Source organism: Asterias amurensis, chromosome 19 (genome assembly GCF_032118995.1).
Source record: "Asterias amurensis chromosome 19, ASM3211899v1".
In the NCBI taxonomy this organism is placed as follows: Eukaryota; Metazoa; Echinodermata; class Asteroidea; order Forcipulatida; family Asteriidae; genus Asterias; species Asterias amurensis.
In genome coordinates, this window is record NC_092666.1 from 4,414,871 (window position 1) to 4,429,115 (window position 14,245).

Here is a 14,245-nt window from a genome sequence, read left to right on the forward strand (position 1 = left end):
TACTAGTAATAGTAATTTGAAGGGTGGAACTGGATGTTGCATATTAAGTATGACTGTGTTAGCAAGTTATGTAATTTGCTCTGACATCGCTCTATGGTTGCTCTCACCAAGTTACGCTTAATAAAGTAAAACAATACCAGCAAAAATAACAAGTAGGCGTAGGTGTTGTCATGAAACCTTTTCCGGTCGTTATAGGGGCCTACCTGCAAAATTGCACGTTGCTCGTGTGTACTGACATCGACACTTTTTGGCAAGTAAAGGCCTAGAATGGGCTAAAAAAAAAAAGTTCGAAGCAATCAAAGATTTATATATTCTATATACTTGTACCTGAAAGTCATCCCATTGAATTAATAGTCAACTACACCATGTATAATTCTTGTATCACTTTACTAAAGTTGTATAGTTTACCTGGTGGTAAATCGATTTAGGAATTTAGCCGTGGCATCCTTGCTCTATACATGTTCACATTGTGCAAAAAGCTTCAAGCATCACACATAATGTACAGGCGGGACCTTTTGCAATCCACGGCTTCGGCTTTGGATTCGGCATCGGGCTCTGTTTTCTCGTCTGAAGCCCTGAACGCGTTTGCAAAAGAAGCACGCGCAATTACAGCGGCGGTGCCAAGCTAGCCTGAGCCGAGTCCGAAGCCGTAGCCGTTCGAAAAGCGCCATGGAAGCCTTGAGCGGATCATTGAGGCGTGTATATTTTATACCGCATTATCTCAAGGGCACCAAGGCAATTACCAATAACAATAATGCACAATCAAAACCGCACAAATCTAGTTCATTATTACGTAACATATTTGCTTAATGGTCCATGAGAACGAATATCCGTGTGATAGGCCCCTATCAGTTATCGCTGATTATGAACGGTGTACTTATTTACCATAATCATACTTGCTACTTTATAAGCTGGTTTGCTGCCCATTAAACCATCCTCAGTTTGCCACGACATAAACGCGTGAATATATTGTAGGGCGATAAGAAAGGGCTCTTTGTTGTGACTCGGTCTCCTTACATTCTTCACAGCACATGTTTCACAGTGTACATGTACAGAACATGGGATCTGTGCGAGCTCAGGGCACCCAATTATAAGGACAGCATTGAATAACAAGGGCAACGACCGATGAAGTACTAGTCGAGTGGTTTGAGTTTCCCTGATCCTCCCCTGGTTTGCTCTGGAACTCATAACGACCGCTTCATGGACTGATGAATAACAATACAATAATATTTACAGTTCAATTCAAGCAATTCCTATTATAGCTGTATGTTACTAAAACAACATGGCATCAGAGGTGAGTAATTTCATGCTAACAAATTAATTGTACCTCTTTTTATACAAGCAAAAGCAGCAACACTATGATGTGAAGATGTCACACATAATCATGTCAACTTTCAAGATTTGATTTTTCGCATTTTAGTTCACCCGTGTGCAGTGTAGCAAATTGGTACCATGGATGGAAGGTCGACTGTAACCTGCGACTTTATTTTGTTTACGATAAAGCCTCATCAGTGTCGGATCTCCTGTGTGAGCATCGAGGTGTGAGGCACATTTACACCCAATGCTTCGTTTTTTTGATAGGGCATGGTGCACAAGGCACGGGGTATTATGAGGAAATTGTAAATATTCCCTGGATCATTCCAAGGGCACTAAGGCAAAAGCCAGGGGCATGTAGGTAGTCGCCTTCATGCTCCATGTGAGGGCGAGGGTGGCCTGAATTTAGACCGAAACTTAGCGTTAAAATGACGAAGTTCACTATAATATCCTGACTGTGTGGTTGAAATCACACCGTCACTTAAGAAAGTTTGATTAAAAAATATGATAACTAAATTTGAGCACTGTTTTCACACAGACTGCTTTCCTTTTTGCTGACGTTAGGCCTACTTGAATTGTGTGCCATTCGTGTTCTTAGTGAGTAATTTATTCCTCCCATGATCCTAAAGCTTCTATGTTTGTTCTCTACCTCAAATTTGCAACTATGTCTATTCTTCTTTTTTGTTTTCCATGGTTTACCGTTTCCTTCTATCAAGCTATGTTCCCACATGGAGGCCATTTTGAATCAATTCATCCGCAGGTGTGGTCACACTTACCATGGACAGTTTGAATACTTGAGGTTCATCAAGTTTTTTAACACGCGCCCTCTTGTGTCAATTAGCTGACAATTCATTAAACTTCTGCACTTCTTGACTTGACCCGATCCCACGTCCTAAATAATAAAATATTATAACCATCAACAGCATTTATTCAGCGCAATATGGATCACATATTTCGCAATGCGTCTCCGCAAGGATGCGGACAGGTACTGTTTTTTGTAAACACATGTAGTCCTAGGACTCCTACGTCAGATTTAACTGCGATCTCGAGGCATATGCTTCACAACGTATGATGCTCAATTCCGCGCTCTCGTGGTTGAGTTCGTCCAATGTGAAAGGGGAAGAGGGAGTGAGAAGACTGGTCTTTGACAATGGGAGACTTTGAAACACTAGGTGGCAGCAGACTTGCCAGGTAAATGTCTATTGTTTACGTAGTTATGAGTCTGCGCACATTACAGAGACGATGGATTTTACCTGGTAAGTCTGCTGCCACCAAGCGTCCCGAAAGTCTCCCATTACCAAAAGTGTCCACTGTGTCTTTAATAATTACTTTGATATAATTGAAGTAAATGTTGAGTTTGTATGTTTTATTGGAACAGCGAGTCAGTGAGCAGTCATGCGCGTTCCAACCGCTAAACGATGGCAGCAACTCCGGCAGGTCACGTGACAACAAAGGGTAAGCCAACATTTAACCACAACATTTAGTTTTATTCAAAATTGTTCACTTGATTTTTAGGTGGTTTTTATTCAATAATCATGGAATAATTAAGTTAGATGTGGACGCGTAGCGTATTTTAGGTGAAATAACCGTTACACCAAAACGTAACACTTGCTCATAATAATTGCAAAGCAGAGCCAAGAGGGCCAAATAATGTGTAACATTTTAAGGGTCTTCAAATTTCTGGAATAATGATTGAAGTTTTTGGATGACTTTTGGGACGCTTAGGTGTCAGCAGAAAATCTCCTCGTGTGATTTTGCCGAGTTCCTTGACGGGAAGATCGTCTTAAAGGGAAGGTACACGTTTCGGTAATTGTCAAAGACACGTCTTCTCACTTGGTGTATCCCAACATAAGCATTAAATAACAAGCCTGTGAAAATTTCAGCTAAGGTTGTCGAAGTTGCCAGAAAATGATGACGAATTGTTGGACGAATTTGTGTGCTTTCAGATAGGAATAAAAGACTTGTGAGAAATTACCTCTTTCTCAAAATCAATGCTATTTCAGAGGGAGCCGTTTCTCACAATGTTTTATACTATCAACAGCTCTCCAATGCTCGTTACCAAGTCAGTTTTTAAGTTAATTTGTTTTGAGTTATTACCAAACGTGTACCTTGTTCCCTTTAACAAACAAAATTAATGAACCTTTGAATAATCGGGCAAATAATACGCCAAATGGTATAGGGATCCACAAATTTTCTATTATAATACAGAATCCATCGATATAAAACTTGAAGGAGCAAGATGATTACAGACAAAACTTGTTGTTCTGCGGGTACCATTTTCAGAACAGCGCCATCTGTTGGTGGTTTTGGATTAGGGATGTGTAATAGGTGTAATAAGGCTGATTAAACAGAAAGACCGAATTAGTGTTAAAGACACTGGCCACTATTGGTAATTGTCAAAGACCAGTCTTCTCAAGTGGTGTATATCAACATATGCCTATGAATAAAAATAACAAACCTGGGAAAATTTGAGCTATTTGGTCATTGAAGTTGCGAGAAAATAATGAGAGCAAAAACACCCTTGTTGGACGAATTTGTGTGCTTTCAGATAGGAATAAAAGACTTCTGGCTCGAAGTATTTTATTATTTTAGTGAGAAATTACCTCTTTCTCACAATGTTTTATGCTATCAACAGCTCTCCAATTCGTTACCAAGTCAGTTTTTAAGTTTATATTTGTTTTGAGTAACTACCAAACGTGTACCTCCCCTTAAAGGCAGTGGACACTATTGGTAATTGTCAAAGACTAGCCTTCACAGTTGGTGTATCTCAACATATGCATAAAATAACAAACCTGCGAAAATTTGAGCTCAATTGGTCATCGAACTTGCGAGATAATAATGAAAGAAAAAACACCCTTGTCACACGAAGTTGTGTGCGACACTGTGCGTTTAGATGGTTGATTTCGAGACCTCAAGTTCTGAATCTGAGGTCTCGAAATCAAATTCGTGGAAAATTACTTCTTTCTCGAAAACTATGACACTTCAGAGGGAGCCGTTTCTCACAATGTTTTATACTATAAACCTCTCCCCATTACTCGTTATCAAGAAAGGTTTTATGCTGATAAGTATTTTGAGTAACTACCGAATGCGTCCACTGCCTTTAAGCAGGTCTCGGAACGTTTACGAGAAACTTCTATTTTTAGCAATTCGTTTCATTTCTGTTGAGTTCTGCATTATCCGTCTTATGGTTGGGCTAAAGCCATCCTCCTACGGGAAGGATTTTGACCCAAGTAAGATTAAGAATAATCTGGGTCGATTCAAGAACAAAAAGGGTTTAAGGGAATTTTGATCTATGGTTCTTCTAAGGTTTCCCAAGACATAGAAACGTATTTTGGAGGGTGGGGACACAAAGTAAAGAAACACTCAACATTTACAAGTAAAATTGTAGCGGCCTGCTTATGGCTTCCAACATAGTTGCCATGTCATACATGTATATGTGCCGATTTTCACCGCACCAACAAGCTTAGGTGCCAGATTACCTCCGTAATAATGCACGTAGTTGTTGCCGTAGGCCAGGTGTGTTGAAACTATAATGTGTTTATTTTTGTTACTAAGCAACTCCCTTTTTTCATTGATGTCGATGAACTGTGTCAACTTTATCCTCACTAAATCCTTCAAACCATACAACATCATCTCGTGTTAAGCTGGATATATTTTTTGTTACAAAGGCTGTTTCTGTACCTGGCCTACACTAAACTAAGCTAAGCCTTATACCTGTCAGAATACTCTAGGGAATATTATCTTTGGAAACTGCGTCATTTATACAGAGATCAGATTTTCTCAAAAGCAACAGATTAAAGGCACTTGATACTTTTGGTGATTGTCAGAGACCATTACGTGTATTCTCACGTCGGATCTTAACGGAAAAAAACATCCCCGCGGTCCCACCCCCTCACTTGGTTATAATAACCAACATGGCGGATATATTAAACTGACATGGGCCCCCACCCGTACACCTTGTAAACCTATCATGTCAACATTCTTAAAATGTCACTGAATTGGACAGCGCCATCATTTATTTATCATTACATAAATGCATACAATATCAAATCTGGGAACATTTTTTACTCAATATTGGTCATCGAAGTTGCACGATTATAAAAGAAAAACACCCTTGTTTTTTCTGCACAAAATTCATGTGCTTCTAGATGACTGAGTGAGGCTTCAGGCACTGTACGTTTATTAATAGGAGACTTTGGGACGCTAGGTGGCAGCAGACTTACCAGGTCAATTTCCATTGTTTACGTAGGTATGAGCATGCGCACATTACCGAGAACAATGGATTTTACCTGATAAGTCAGCTGCCACCAAGCATGCCAAAATTCTCCCATTGTCAAAGACCAGTGTCCTCACTTGGTGTATCCCATCATAAGCAAAAAATAACAAGTCTGTGAAAATTTGGGCTCAATTGGTCATCAAAGTTGCGAGAAAATGATGAAAGAAAAAACACCCTTGTTGGACGAATTTGTGTGCTTTCAGATAGGAAAAAAGACTTCTAGCTAGAATGTTTGTATTATTTTAGTGAGAAATTACCTCTTTCTCAAAAACTGCGTTACTTCAGATGGAGTCGTTTCCCACAATGTTTTATACTAACAATGCTCGTTACCAAGTCAGTTTTTAAGTTGCTATTTGTTTTGAGTAATTACCAAACGTGTACCTTCCTTTTAAGTCTTTCTCAGATTTGAAATGTGAGAAATTGCCTCTTTTTCATCATTTTGTATAAACCGTCGGGCATTCGCGAACAGACACGAATCCAGTGCCAGGCCCGATACATCACACGGAGCAAAAGGCGCCCCCTATAGCTTGGTCATTGCCAACTACTGTGGTAGTACATTTCCCCCCGCATACGGTGCCCTTTACCAAGGGAAAAAAATGCCTTGGTGCTCGGTGCTCTTGCCCTTTGAAAAACGAAGCATTTATATAGGCCTGTCAGTACATGATTCGTTTCTCAGATTCGAAAGGTTTGGGTAGCGAAACATTATCAAAAGCACACTATTATTTTGAAGAGACTCTATTCTAAATACTATCAACAGCTGCAGTTTATCTCACAAATATATCCTTAAGACCAAAATGTCTCACATCCTCTTCAGTCTCATGACGATGACTAGAGCAAAGTAGCCTCGTAACATTGAGATCAATTTAAAGACACTGGACACCCTTGGTAATTGTCAAAGATCAGTCTTGTTCTCACTTGGTGTGTCTCGACACATGTATAAAATAACAAACCTGTGAAAATGTGAGCTCAATTGGTCGTCGAAGTTGCGAGATAACAATGAAAGAAAAAAAAAACACCCTTGTCACAAGAAGTTGTGTGTTTACAGATGCTTGGTTTCGAGACCTCAAATTTTAAATGTGAGGTATCGTAATCAAATTCATGGAAAATACCTTCTTTCTTGAAAACTGAGAAGTCTCCTGAATTCCGCAAAATCTACTCTGTGGTAGTATGTACGTCTCCCAAATCCCATAATAAAGTTGTGTATGATTCCTACCTTCAAAACTATTTGCAACGTCACTTATAATTGTTTAAAACTTTTTATTTATGTGTAAAAAGTGTCTCATGTTATGAAAATGCTATGACCGCTGCACGGACCCTGGGAAAATCCCAACAATGAAATTTGCTGAGCCTCGACACACCTCAGTCTATAGTAATATTGGTATGGCCTTTGTGTAACTAGGTAAGCCACACCTCCAAATTAAGCGAATCAAAGATCACATGTTAGACCAATGCACCAATCAGAGTCTCGCATGAGACGCGCCCCTAAACTTCCCGGACCACTCCATTACATCAATAGTGGTGTTATTACAAAGAAAAAACTTATGCAAGCTCTAGTTTGATTAGTAATCAAATAAATGGATAAACAAGTTTGATCATTAAACATTGAGTTATCAAGGTGTTATCAAAGACTATAAAATAAAACAATTTATTTCAGGTCCCCCTTAGTATTATTTTTTCACTCACCCCCCTTTTAAAGTGGTACGAACAACACCCTGCAGTCACGCTGTACGGCTATTTGCTAACATAAGTATTTTATGTAAAAAGATTACACTACTAGTACACTGGAACTTGACTTGCCCTCAGTTGCATAGCGAGCCCTCCGCACACCCCAAACATTTTTCAGTCAGAGTCGACTTGAAAAACAGTCACACTCAAACCAAATCCACAAGTAAATTAATCTCACAATATTTCGTTTGAAATATTATTTCTCCGAAGGAAAATGGCTTGGACAAGAGGGAAATTGACCGTAGTTCTACTGGCTTTCCAGCTAGTGTTTCTTGTGCTATTTGGACTTTTCGTGGAGTATCATCCCACAGCGGACGCCAGGACCAAGAAGGGGGGTGAAACGGAAGGAGGGCACGGAGAGGGTGAAGCAAACCTCGCTGGATTCACTAACCCCATTGATTTGTACTACCCAAGTAAGCAAAATTTACCTTTCATTTTTAAATTGATCTGAAATTTCTGTTACGTAAAAATCATATTAATTTTCGGGGTTTTATTACAGTTGCTTGCAGTGTAAGTAACTTATTTACTCTACCATATAAACCAACAACCCTGTAGAAGTTTGAGATCGATCGGCCATCTGGGTCACGAGAAAATAGTGAAGAACCGATTACACTTTGCATTACTCCGATTCAAAATCTGACATTTTCAGACAGAAATATTTCAAGGGACGTTTTCTACTATCATCATCATCATTAGACCGTGTAACTGTTAGTGTTATCTAAATTATGAAATGTTCCTTTAAAGGCAGCGGACACTATTGGTAATTACTCAAAATAATTATTAGCATAAAACCTATCTTGGTGACGAGTAATGGGGAGACGTTGATGGTATAAAACAATGTGAGAAACGGCTCCCTCTGAAGTGCCATAATTTTCGAGAAAGAAGCAATTTTCGAGAAAGAAGCAATTTTCCACGAATTTGATTTCGAGACCTCAAGTTTAGAACTTGAGGTTTCGAAATCAACCATCTAAACGCACACAACTTCGTGTGACAAGTGTGATTTTTTCTTTCATTATTTTCTCGCAACTTTGGTGACCGATTGAGCTTAAGTTTTCACAGGTTGGTTATTTTATGCATATGTTGAGATACACCAGCTGTGAAGGCTAGTCTTTGACAATTACCAATAGTGTCCACTGCCTTTAAAGAGCTATATTACAAGACTGAAAAGAATTCCCCAACGTCAGAAGGCAGCTAAAAACTGAGCATTGTTGCAATAATAACTTTGTAAAAACAACTGTGTAAAAATGACTGTGTAAACATGACTGTGTAAACATGACTGTGTATAGAGGTTCAACAAATGTCAAAAGGTTATATATATATTTATTGCCCAGATATTTTTATCAAAAATGCTCAAATATTATTCTACCAAGACTGCAATTATAATTGTCTTGTTCTCTCTGTATGCTTCTATTGTGATTTAACTGAGTTAACAATATATGGTGAATGGATTTCCTATACAAGGTCAGACGAACATAAAAGCCAATTTTTTCTTTTATATTGTAAATGTGTTTGGAGAGGCGATGTGGGGTAAAATTATGCCACTCTTTGACAATGGACAAATGGAATAATTAGTTTAGGGTCCCTTTTCCGACCTCCGAAAATGGCATTTTGTTTGCGGACTTAGAAGAAAAAAATAGATAGCCAGTAAAGGTTTGTACAGCTGCAAGATATATCAGTTTTGAAGGTAGATAAAGGTCACAAACGAGAGTTGTTTACGTTTCTACGTCTAAAATAAGAATAATACACTTGTTAAAAGATGTTAAGGGAGCACGTATCTATTTAACCGCCCGAGGGCTAGGCCGAAACGGGCCGAATCTGGCGGTTTGCCGATCAACAAAAGAAATGACTGGTGTCATGAATAATCCGCATATCAGGGGTTAAAGGTGCTCACCTTTGCTCATTAAACCTTCACAACCTCAACACAATGGTGTTGGGTCTGGATGGGCCAGGGCACTAACAATAGGCTCGACGGGTCCTTTGTCAAGTGGCTGACAATTAAGGGATTATAGGATTACTGCCTGCAACTACAGACTGAATAAGCTGGAAAGACTTCGCTCCCAACGTTTAGCCAACAGCCGTATCTACCTCCTTTTCAAATTGACATATGTAGTCAGCATCTGATATCAAAGCTTAATATAATCGTTTAGTTTGAACATACTCATTAAAACAACTGATTAAAACAAATTCGAATAAATACTTAGAAGTAAATCTTCACTAGAATCTGTCGTCGGTTTGCTCACAACAATGTCTTCACAGGTCGTATGCCAGACGTGTTGGTACGTCTGCGTGCGTGATACAATATAAGGAACCATGCAAAAGTGCGCCCTCTTGTTTGAATAAATATTTTTTTCTGTACCATGCAGCCTAAGCCAAGTGTTCGTTTATTTCAAAGACATGTATCTAGAAATGATTATACGTTAGTAAACTTGTGTCAGTACACAATATAGATAGTGCGATAAAAGTATTTATATCTGACTAAATTTATCGTGTAAGCTGAATAAAATATTGAGTAATACATTAAGGTTGTTGTAAGTTTTTTCCCTGTTGGGCTTAATTTTGCTGTCGTCAATGAAGTAGGCGTGATGAGCAAAAAAAAAAAAAAAAAAAAAAAAAAGAATGAACACAGCCCGTTTAAATCGTGCAACACCATAATTTAAAGAAACAATTTGTCAGTTGTGGAATGTAAACATGGCTGAATCCACAATTTATTTTGGGATTATAAATGGAGATTAGGTATTTTAGGGAGAAATATTTGTATTCTTCTTTGGTCCTGTGCCGTTAAACTGTAAGTCCATCCTTAAATTCGTATTCATCTCTGCACCACCAAAGATGTCCAATCAAGGGTTAGTACAATTTTTATTGATGCATGGGTATTGTTTGTTAATGTTTATACCAAATAATTTAAACACGAGTTATATGATCATGCCTGTCTGAAATATTATCACGCAACGACAAGCTGAAAGGGGCATGTTATGTGCATGTTATAGACACTTAAATAGGCACTCTGGTGTTCTCACTTGGTTTATCCTAACATATTTTTGTCAGCTGTTCAGTTTTTAACTGCTTGTAGCTGGTTTATTCCATAGTGGGGTTTCCATGTATAAGAGAGTTCCCTCAACAACCTGTGCATTTTTTTAGTGTCTTTTAGTGGTTTATCTAATATAAATTTTTATTTGTTGTCGTCTTCTTTTATAATGTTCCTATGTACCCCGTGGTGGTGCAATCTTTGTGTATTTTATCTCTGCAATTTTTATCAATATTTTTACCTTGTAATGCCACATTATTCAGCTTCGTGCTGCCAGTTTTTTTAGTTTTTTGTTTAAAGTGAATGAATGAATGAAATCCATAAAATAACAAACCTGTGAAAATCCAGGCTCAATTAGTCATCGAAATTGCAATAAAATAATGAAAGAAGCATCACCCATATTGCACAAATTTGTGTGCTTTCAGATGCCCGAGAAAGGCTGCAGGCCTGAAGTCTTTCTCAGATTCAAATATTTTGTAGTTAGAAATTACCTTTTTTTCTTAAAAACTACGTTACTTCAGAGGGAGCCGTTTCTTACAATGTTTCACTATCAACAGCCCTCCGTTGCTCGCTAGTAAGTAAGTTTCTATGCTTGTTATGTTGAGTAACTTTACCAAACGTGTCCGGTACCTTTAACCAAAGCATGACCCTGTGGGTTTTTGGCATGCCTGCATACGCCAATGTACCACGCATATTTTCGAGGGGAGGGGAGCACGCTACGTGCTAGGCCATGGACGGTGACTGCATTGGTCCAACAACCATGTGTTCTGGAAAACCTTTACTTCTGATTTGCACGCTAGGGTATTAACTTATGGTCGGGGCGGGGCAGGGTTAGGGGGTTATGGAAACAGCACTGTTGTGGAATCATATGGGTGTACATAATCACCCTTTGACACCGTGTGTTTGTACCATTAGATTAAATTACAGCGGTTTAAAAAAAATATATATATATGCTTGCAGACAATAAAAATATCAAATGTGCAATCAAGTGTATAGGCCTTTTACGTGAATTACAGTAGAAGTTTGTATATATGCACTTGCAGAGCATGTTTAAAGGTTTTATACAGGATTGGCGAACGTACAAACAAGTCGTACAGAGAGTTTTCACACCACTGTACCTTTTTTTTTGGGGGGGGGGGCGCGGGGTGTGTTTTATTAAAGGTTTTAGAAGGGTTGGTAGAGTGTTCAAAATATTCATGTGGCAGACAGTATTCATGATTTGTGTGATCAACCATAAACATAAAATTATAAACCTGTGAAATATTGTGTTTAACCTGTTGTGAGAATCAGAATCTGGAGAAAGTAGTGAAAACATGATGTTCAATGTTCAGCTTGCAACCACATTGTTCTTAGAGGACGTTGCCTTGGATCGGTCAAATTTGTGTGGATCATTGTATTCTACTTTTAAATCATCTTTCTACCCATACGCATTTTATAACAAACAGTTACAAACCCTTGTTATATACCAACTCGTCCGATCCAAGGCAACGTGTTCCTTTAATTTTTGTTTTGGGGCTTCAAGTACGCCCCAATACACACAAATATACGCCTCGAAATTGCGTGGTTTTAATTTTACATCGTAGACTAACACGGTCGGCCATTTACCGGAGTCAAATTTTAAATGGCCGACCGTGTTAGTTCGCAAAGTAAAAGGAAAACCACGCAATATCGTGGCAATCTTGAGTAGATTATTGTATTCTACTTTTACATTATCTTTCTAACCGTGTGTTATATATATAACAAACGATTTTCATAGACCAACTCGTCCGATCCATGGCAACGTGTCACTTTAAACACCTCAGCTTTTGCATTGTATTTCCAAGAATGTTCGTTGAAAACCAGGACTAGAAATTCACCAACCAGTAACTTTAGAACCCAAAACTCACAACATACCAACACGTTCTCTATTTTTTTCAATGTTTGCTTGCCATATAAAATAACACGACCATCTGTCTAGCTTAGCTTCTACTACGGATAGCTTTTGTGCTATGGTTTGTAAAAAGCAGAGTAGTTTTGGAGGGTCTTTATTGGCTGTACAAGGTACTCTATTTGTAGGCTCTAAATGGCAGGAGAACTTCATGCCTCATTTCACTTGGTTTTGTGCACTACAAATTTCACATAGATGGTTGGATCTTTTACAATGATGGCAACGTGTAGGCGAATGTACTTTTTTTAAAATTGTTATTTTGAGAGCTTACATTTTTGAACAACTGTTATCCTCAAAATAAACTGTCACTTTATAATGTACCCGAAAAGTTTGTTTATCCTAAGGCCGTGTCCGAAACGACGACTTCGGTTACAGCTACGTCTAGATCAGCGCGTCTACCAGTGTTGAAGAATAGGCAGACGCGGGCGATCTAGCCGTAGCTGTAGCCGAAGTCGCCGTTTCGGACACGGCCTATCTCTCAAATGAAAGGTTGTTGTTGTTGTAGTTGTTGTTGTTGTTGTTGTTGTTGTTGTTGATGATGTTATTGTCGTCGTCGTTGCTGTCGTTTTTTGTAGTGGCCAATGTCCTTTTTACATGGGTCGCTTAAAAATCGATACTCAAAGCTACCGGTACCGTGCATTAACTTTACACAATAATTATCCATATAGGTTTGTGCTATTTTTTGCTTATCATCAATGGTAGCCATGTTTGCTGGTTCATCATCAGATATACCTGTATGCTAATTTGCCTACACAATACTCGAGTGGATTGAGATATGATTATCATTTTCCAAATCAAACTTTTATATTAATAATATCAGAACAAGTATTGAACTTTGGAATTTAGTTTAGACTAGAGACGTTGTGTATTATACACTGTGTCTGTTAAAAATGTATCAACATAAAATATATCACAATTTATAATATACTGTGTTTTGTTATGAGTGATTACACTACATGAAAATACACCTAAGAATTCACCTTCAATATTGTTGACAATATGTTTACTTGTTTGTTCACTTGTTTGTTTACTTGTTTGTTTTAAGTCCCCATTGTTTACATTTATAATTGCGTCAATTTAAAGTCTGGGTGTATAAATACAGGCTTCGAAATAACCAAGGTCACATGCAACAATTGCTATTACATAAGGTGCCAATTGTGATTGTGCTGTTGTGCCCCTTGCTTTTGCTTTAGTGCCCCGTGCTTTTGCTGTGGTGCCCTGTGCTTTTGCTTTGGTGCCCCTTGCTTTTGCTGGCATGGAGCCCAGGCTTTTGCTGTGGTGCCCCGTGTTTGTCGGTGGTGCCCTGTGTTTTGCTGTGGTGCCCTATGCTTTTGCTGTGGAGCCCTGTGTTGTGCTGTAGTGCCCCGTGCCTTTGCTGTGCCCCGTGCTTTTTTGGTGGTGCCCTGTGCTTTTGCTGTGGTGCCCCGTGTTTTGTTGTGGTGCCCTGTGCTTTTATTGTGGTGCCCTGTGCTTTTGCTGTGGCGCCATGTTGGTCTGGTGCCCCGTGCTTTTGTTGTGGTGACCCGTGCTTTTTGGTGGTGCCCTGTGCTTTTACTGTGGCGCCATGTGCCTTTGCTGTATGTTTGCTGTGGTGCCCCGTGTTTTGCTGTGGTTTCCCGTGCTTTTATTGTGGTGCCTTGTGCTTTTGCTGTATGTTTGCCGTGGTGCCCCGTGTTTTGCTGTGGTGCCCCGTGCTTATATTGTGGTGCCTTGTGCTTTTGCTGTGGTGCCCCGTGTTTTGTTGTGGTGCCCTGTGCTTTTATTGTGGTGCCCTGTGCTTTTGCTGTGGCGCCATGTTGGTCTGGTGCCCCGTGTTTTTGTTGTGGTGACCCGTGCTTTTTGGTGGTGCCCTGTGCTTTTAGTGTGGCGCCATGTGCCTTTGCTGTATGTTTGCTGTGGTGCCCCGTGTTTTGCTGTGGTGTCCCGTGCTTTTATTGTGGTGCCTTGTGCTTTTGCTGTATGTTTGCTGTGGTGCCCC

General features: G+C 39.2%; 1 protein-coding gene across 5 annotated transcripts in view; it reads left to right on the plus strand.

The window, feature by feature from the left end:
- The window catches only part of LOC139951248 (ammonium transporter Rh type B-A-like), a 36,482-nt gene that overhangs the window by 1,232 nt on the left and 21,005 nt on the right, over window positions 1-14,245 (plus strand). For 2 of the 5 annotated variants that reach the window (XM_071950033.1, XM_071950032.1), the window contains exons 1-3: window positions 951-1,294; window positions 2,693-2,769; window positions 7,526-7,728. In XM_071950033.1, coding sequence (XP_071806134.1) covers window positions 1,283-1,294; window positions 2,693-2,769; window positions 7,526-7,728 — 292 coding nt within the window. In that variant the 5' untranslated portion in view covers window positions 951-1,282. Of the gene's footprint in view, window positions 1-950; window positions 1,295-2,692; window positions 2,770-7,525; window positions 7,729-14,245 lie in introns of those variants that run through there. The other 3 variants (XM_071950037.1, XM_071950034.1, XM_071950036.1) reach the window with 2 other exon arrangements.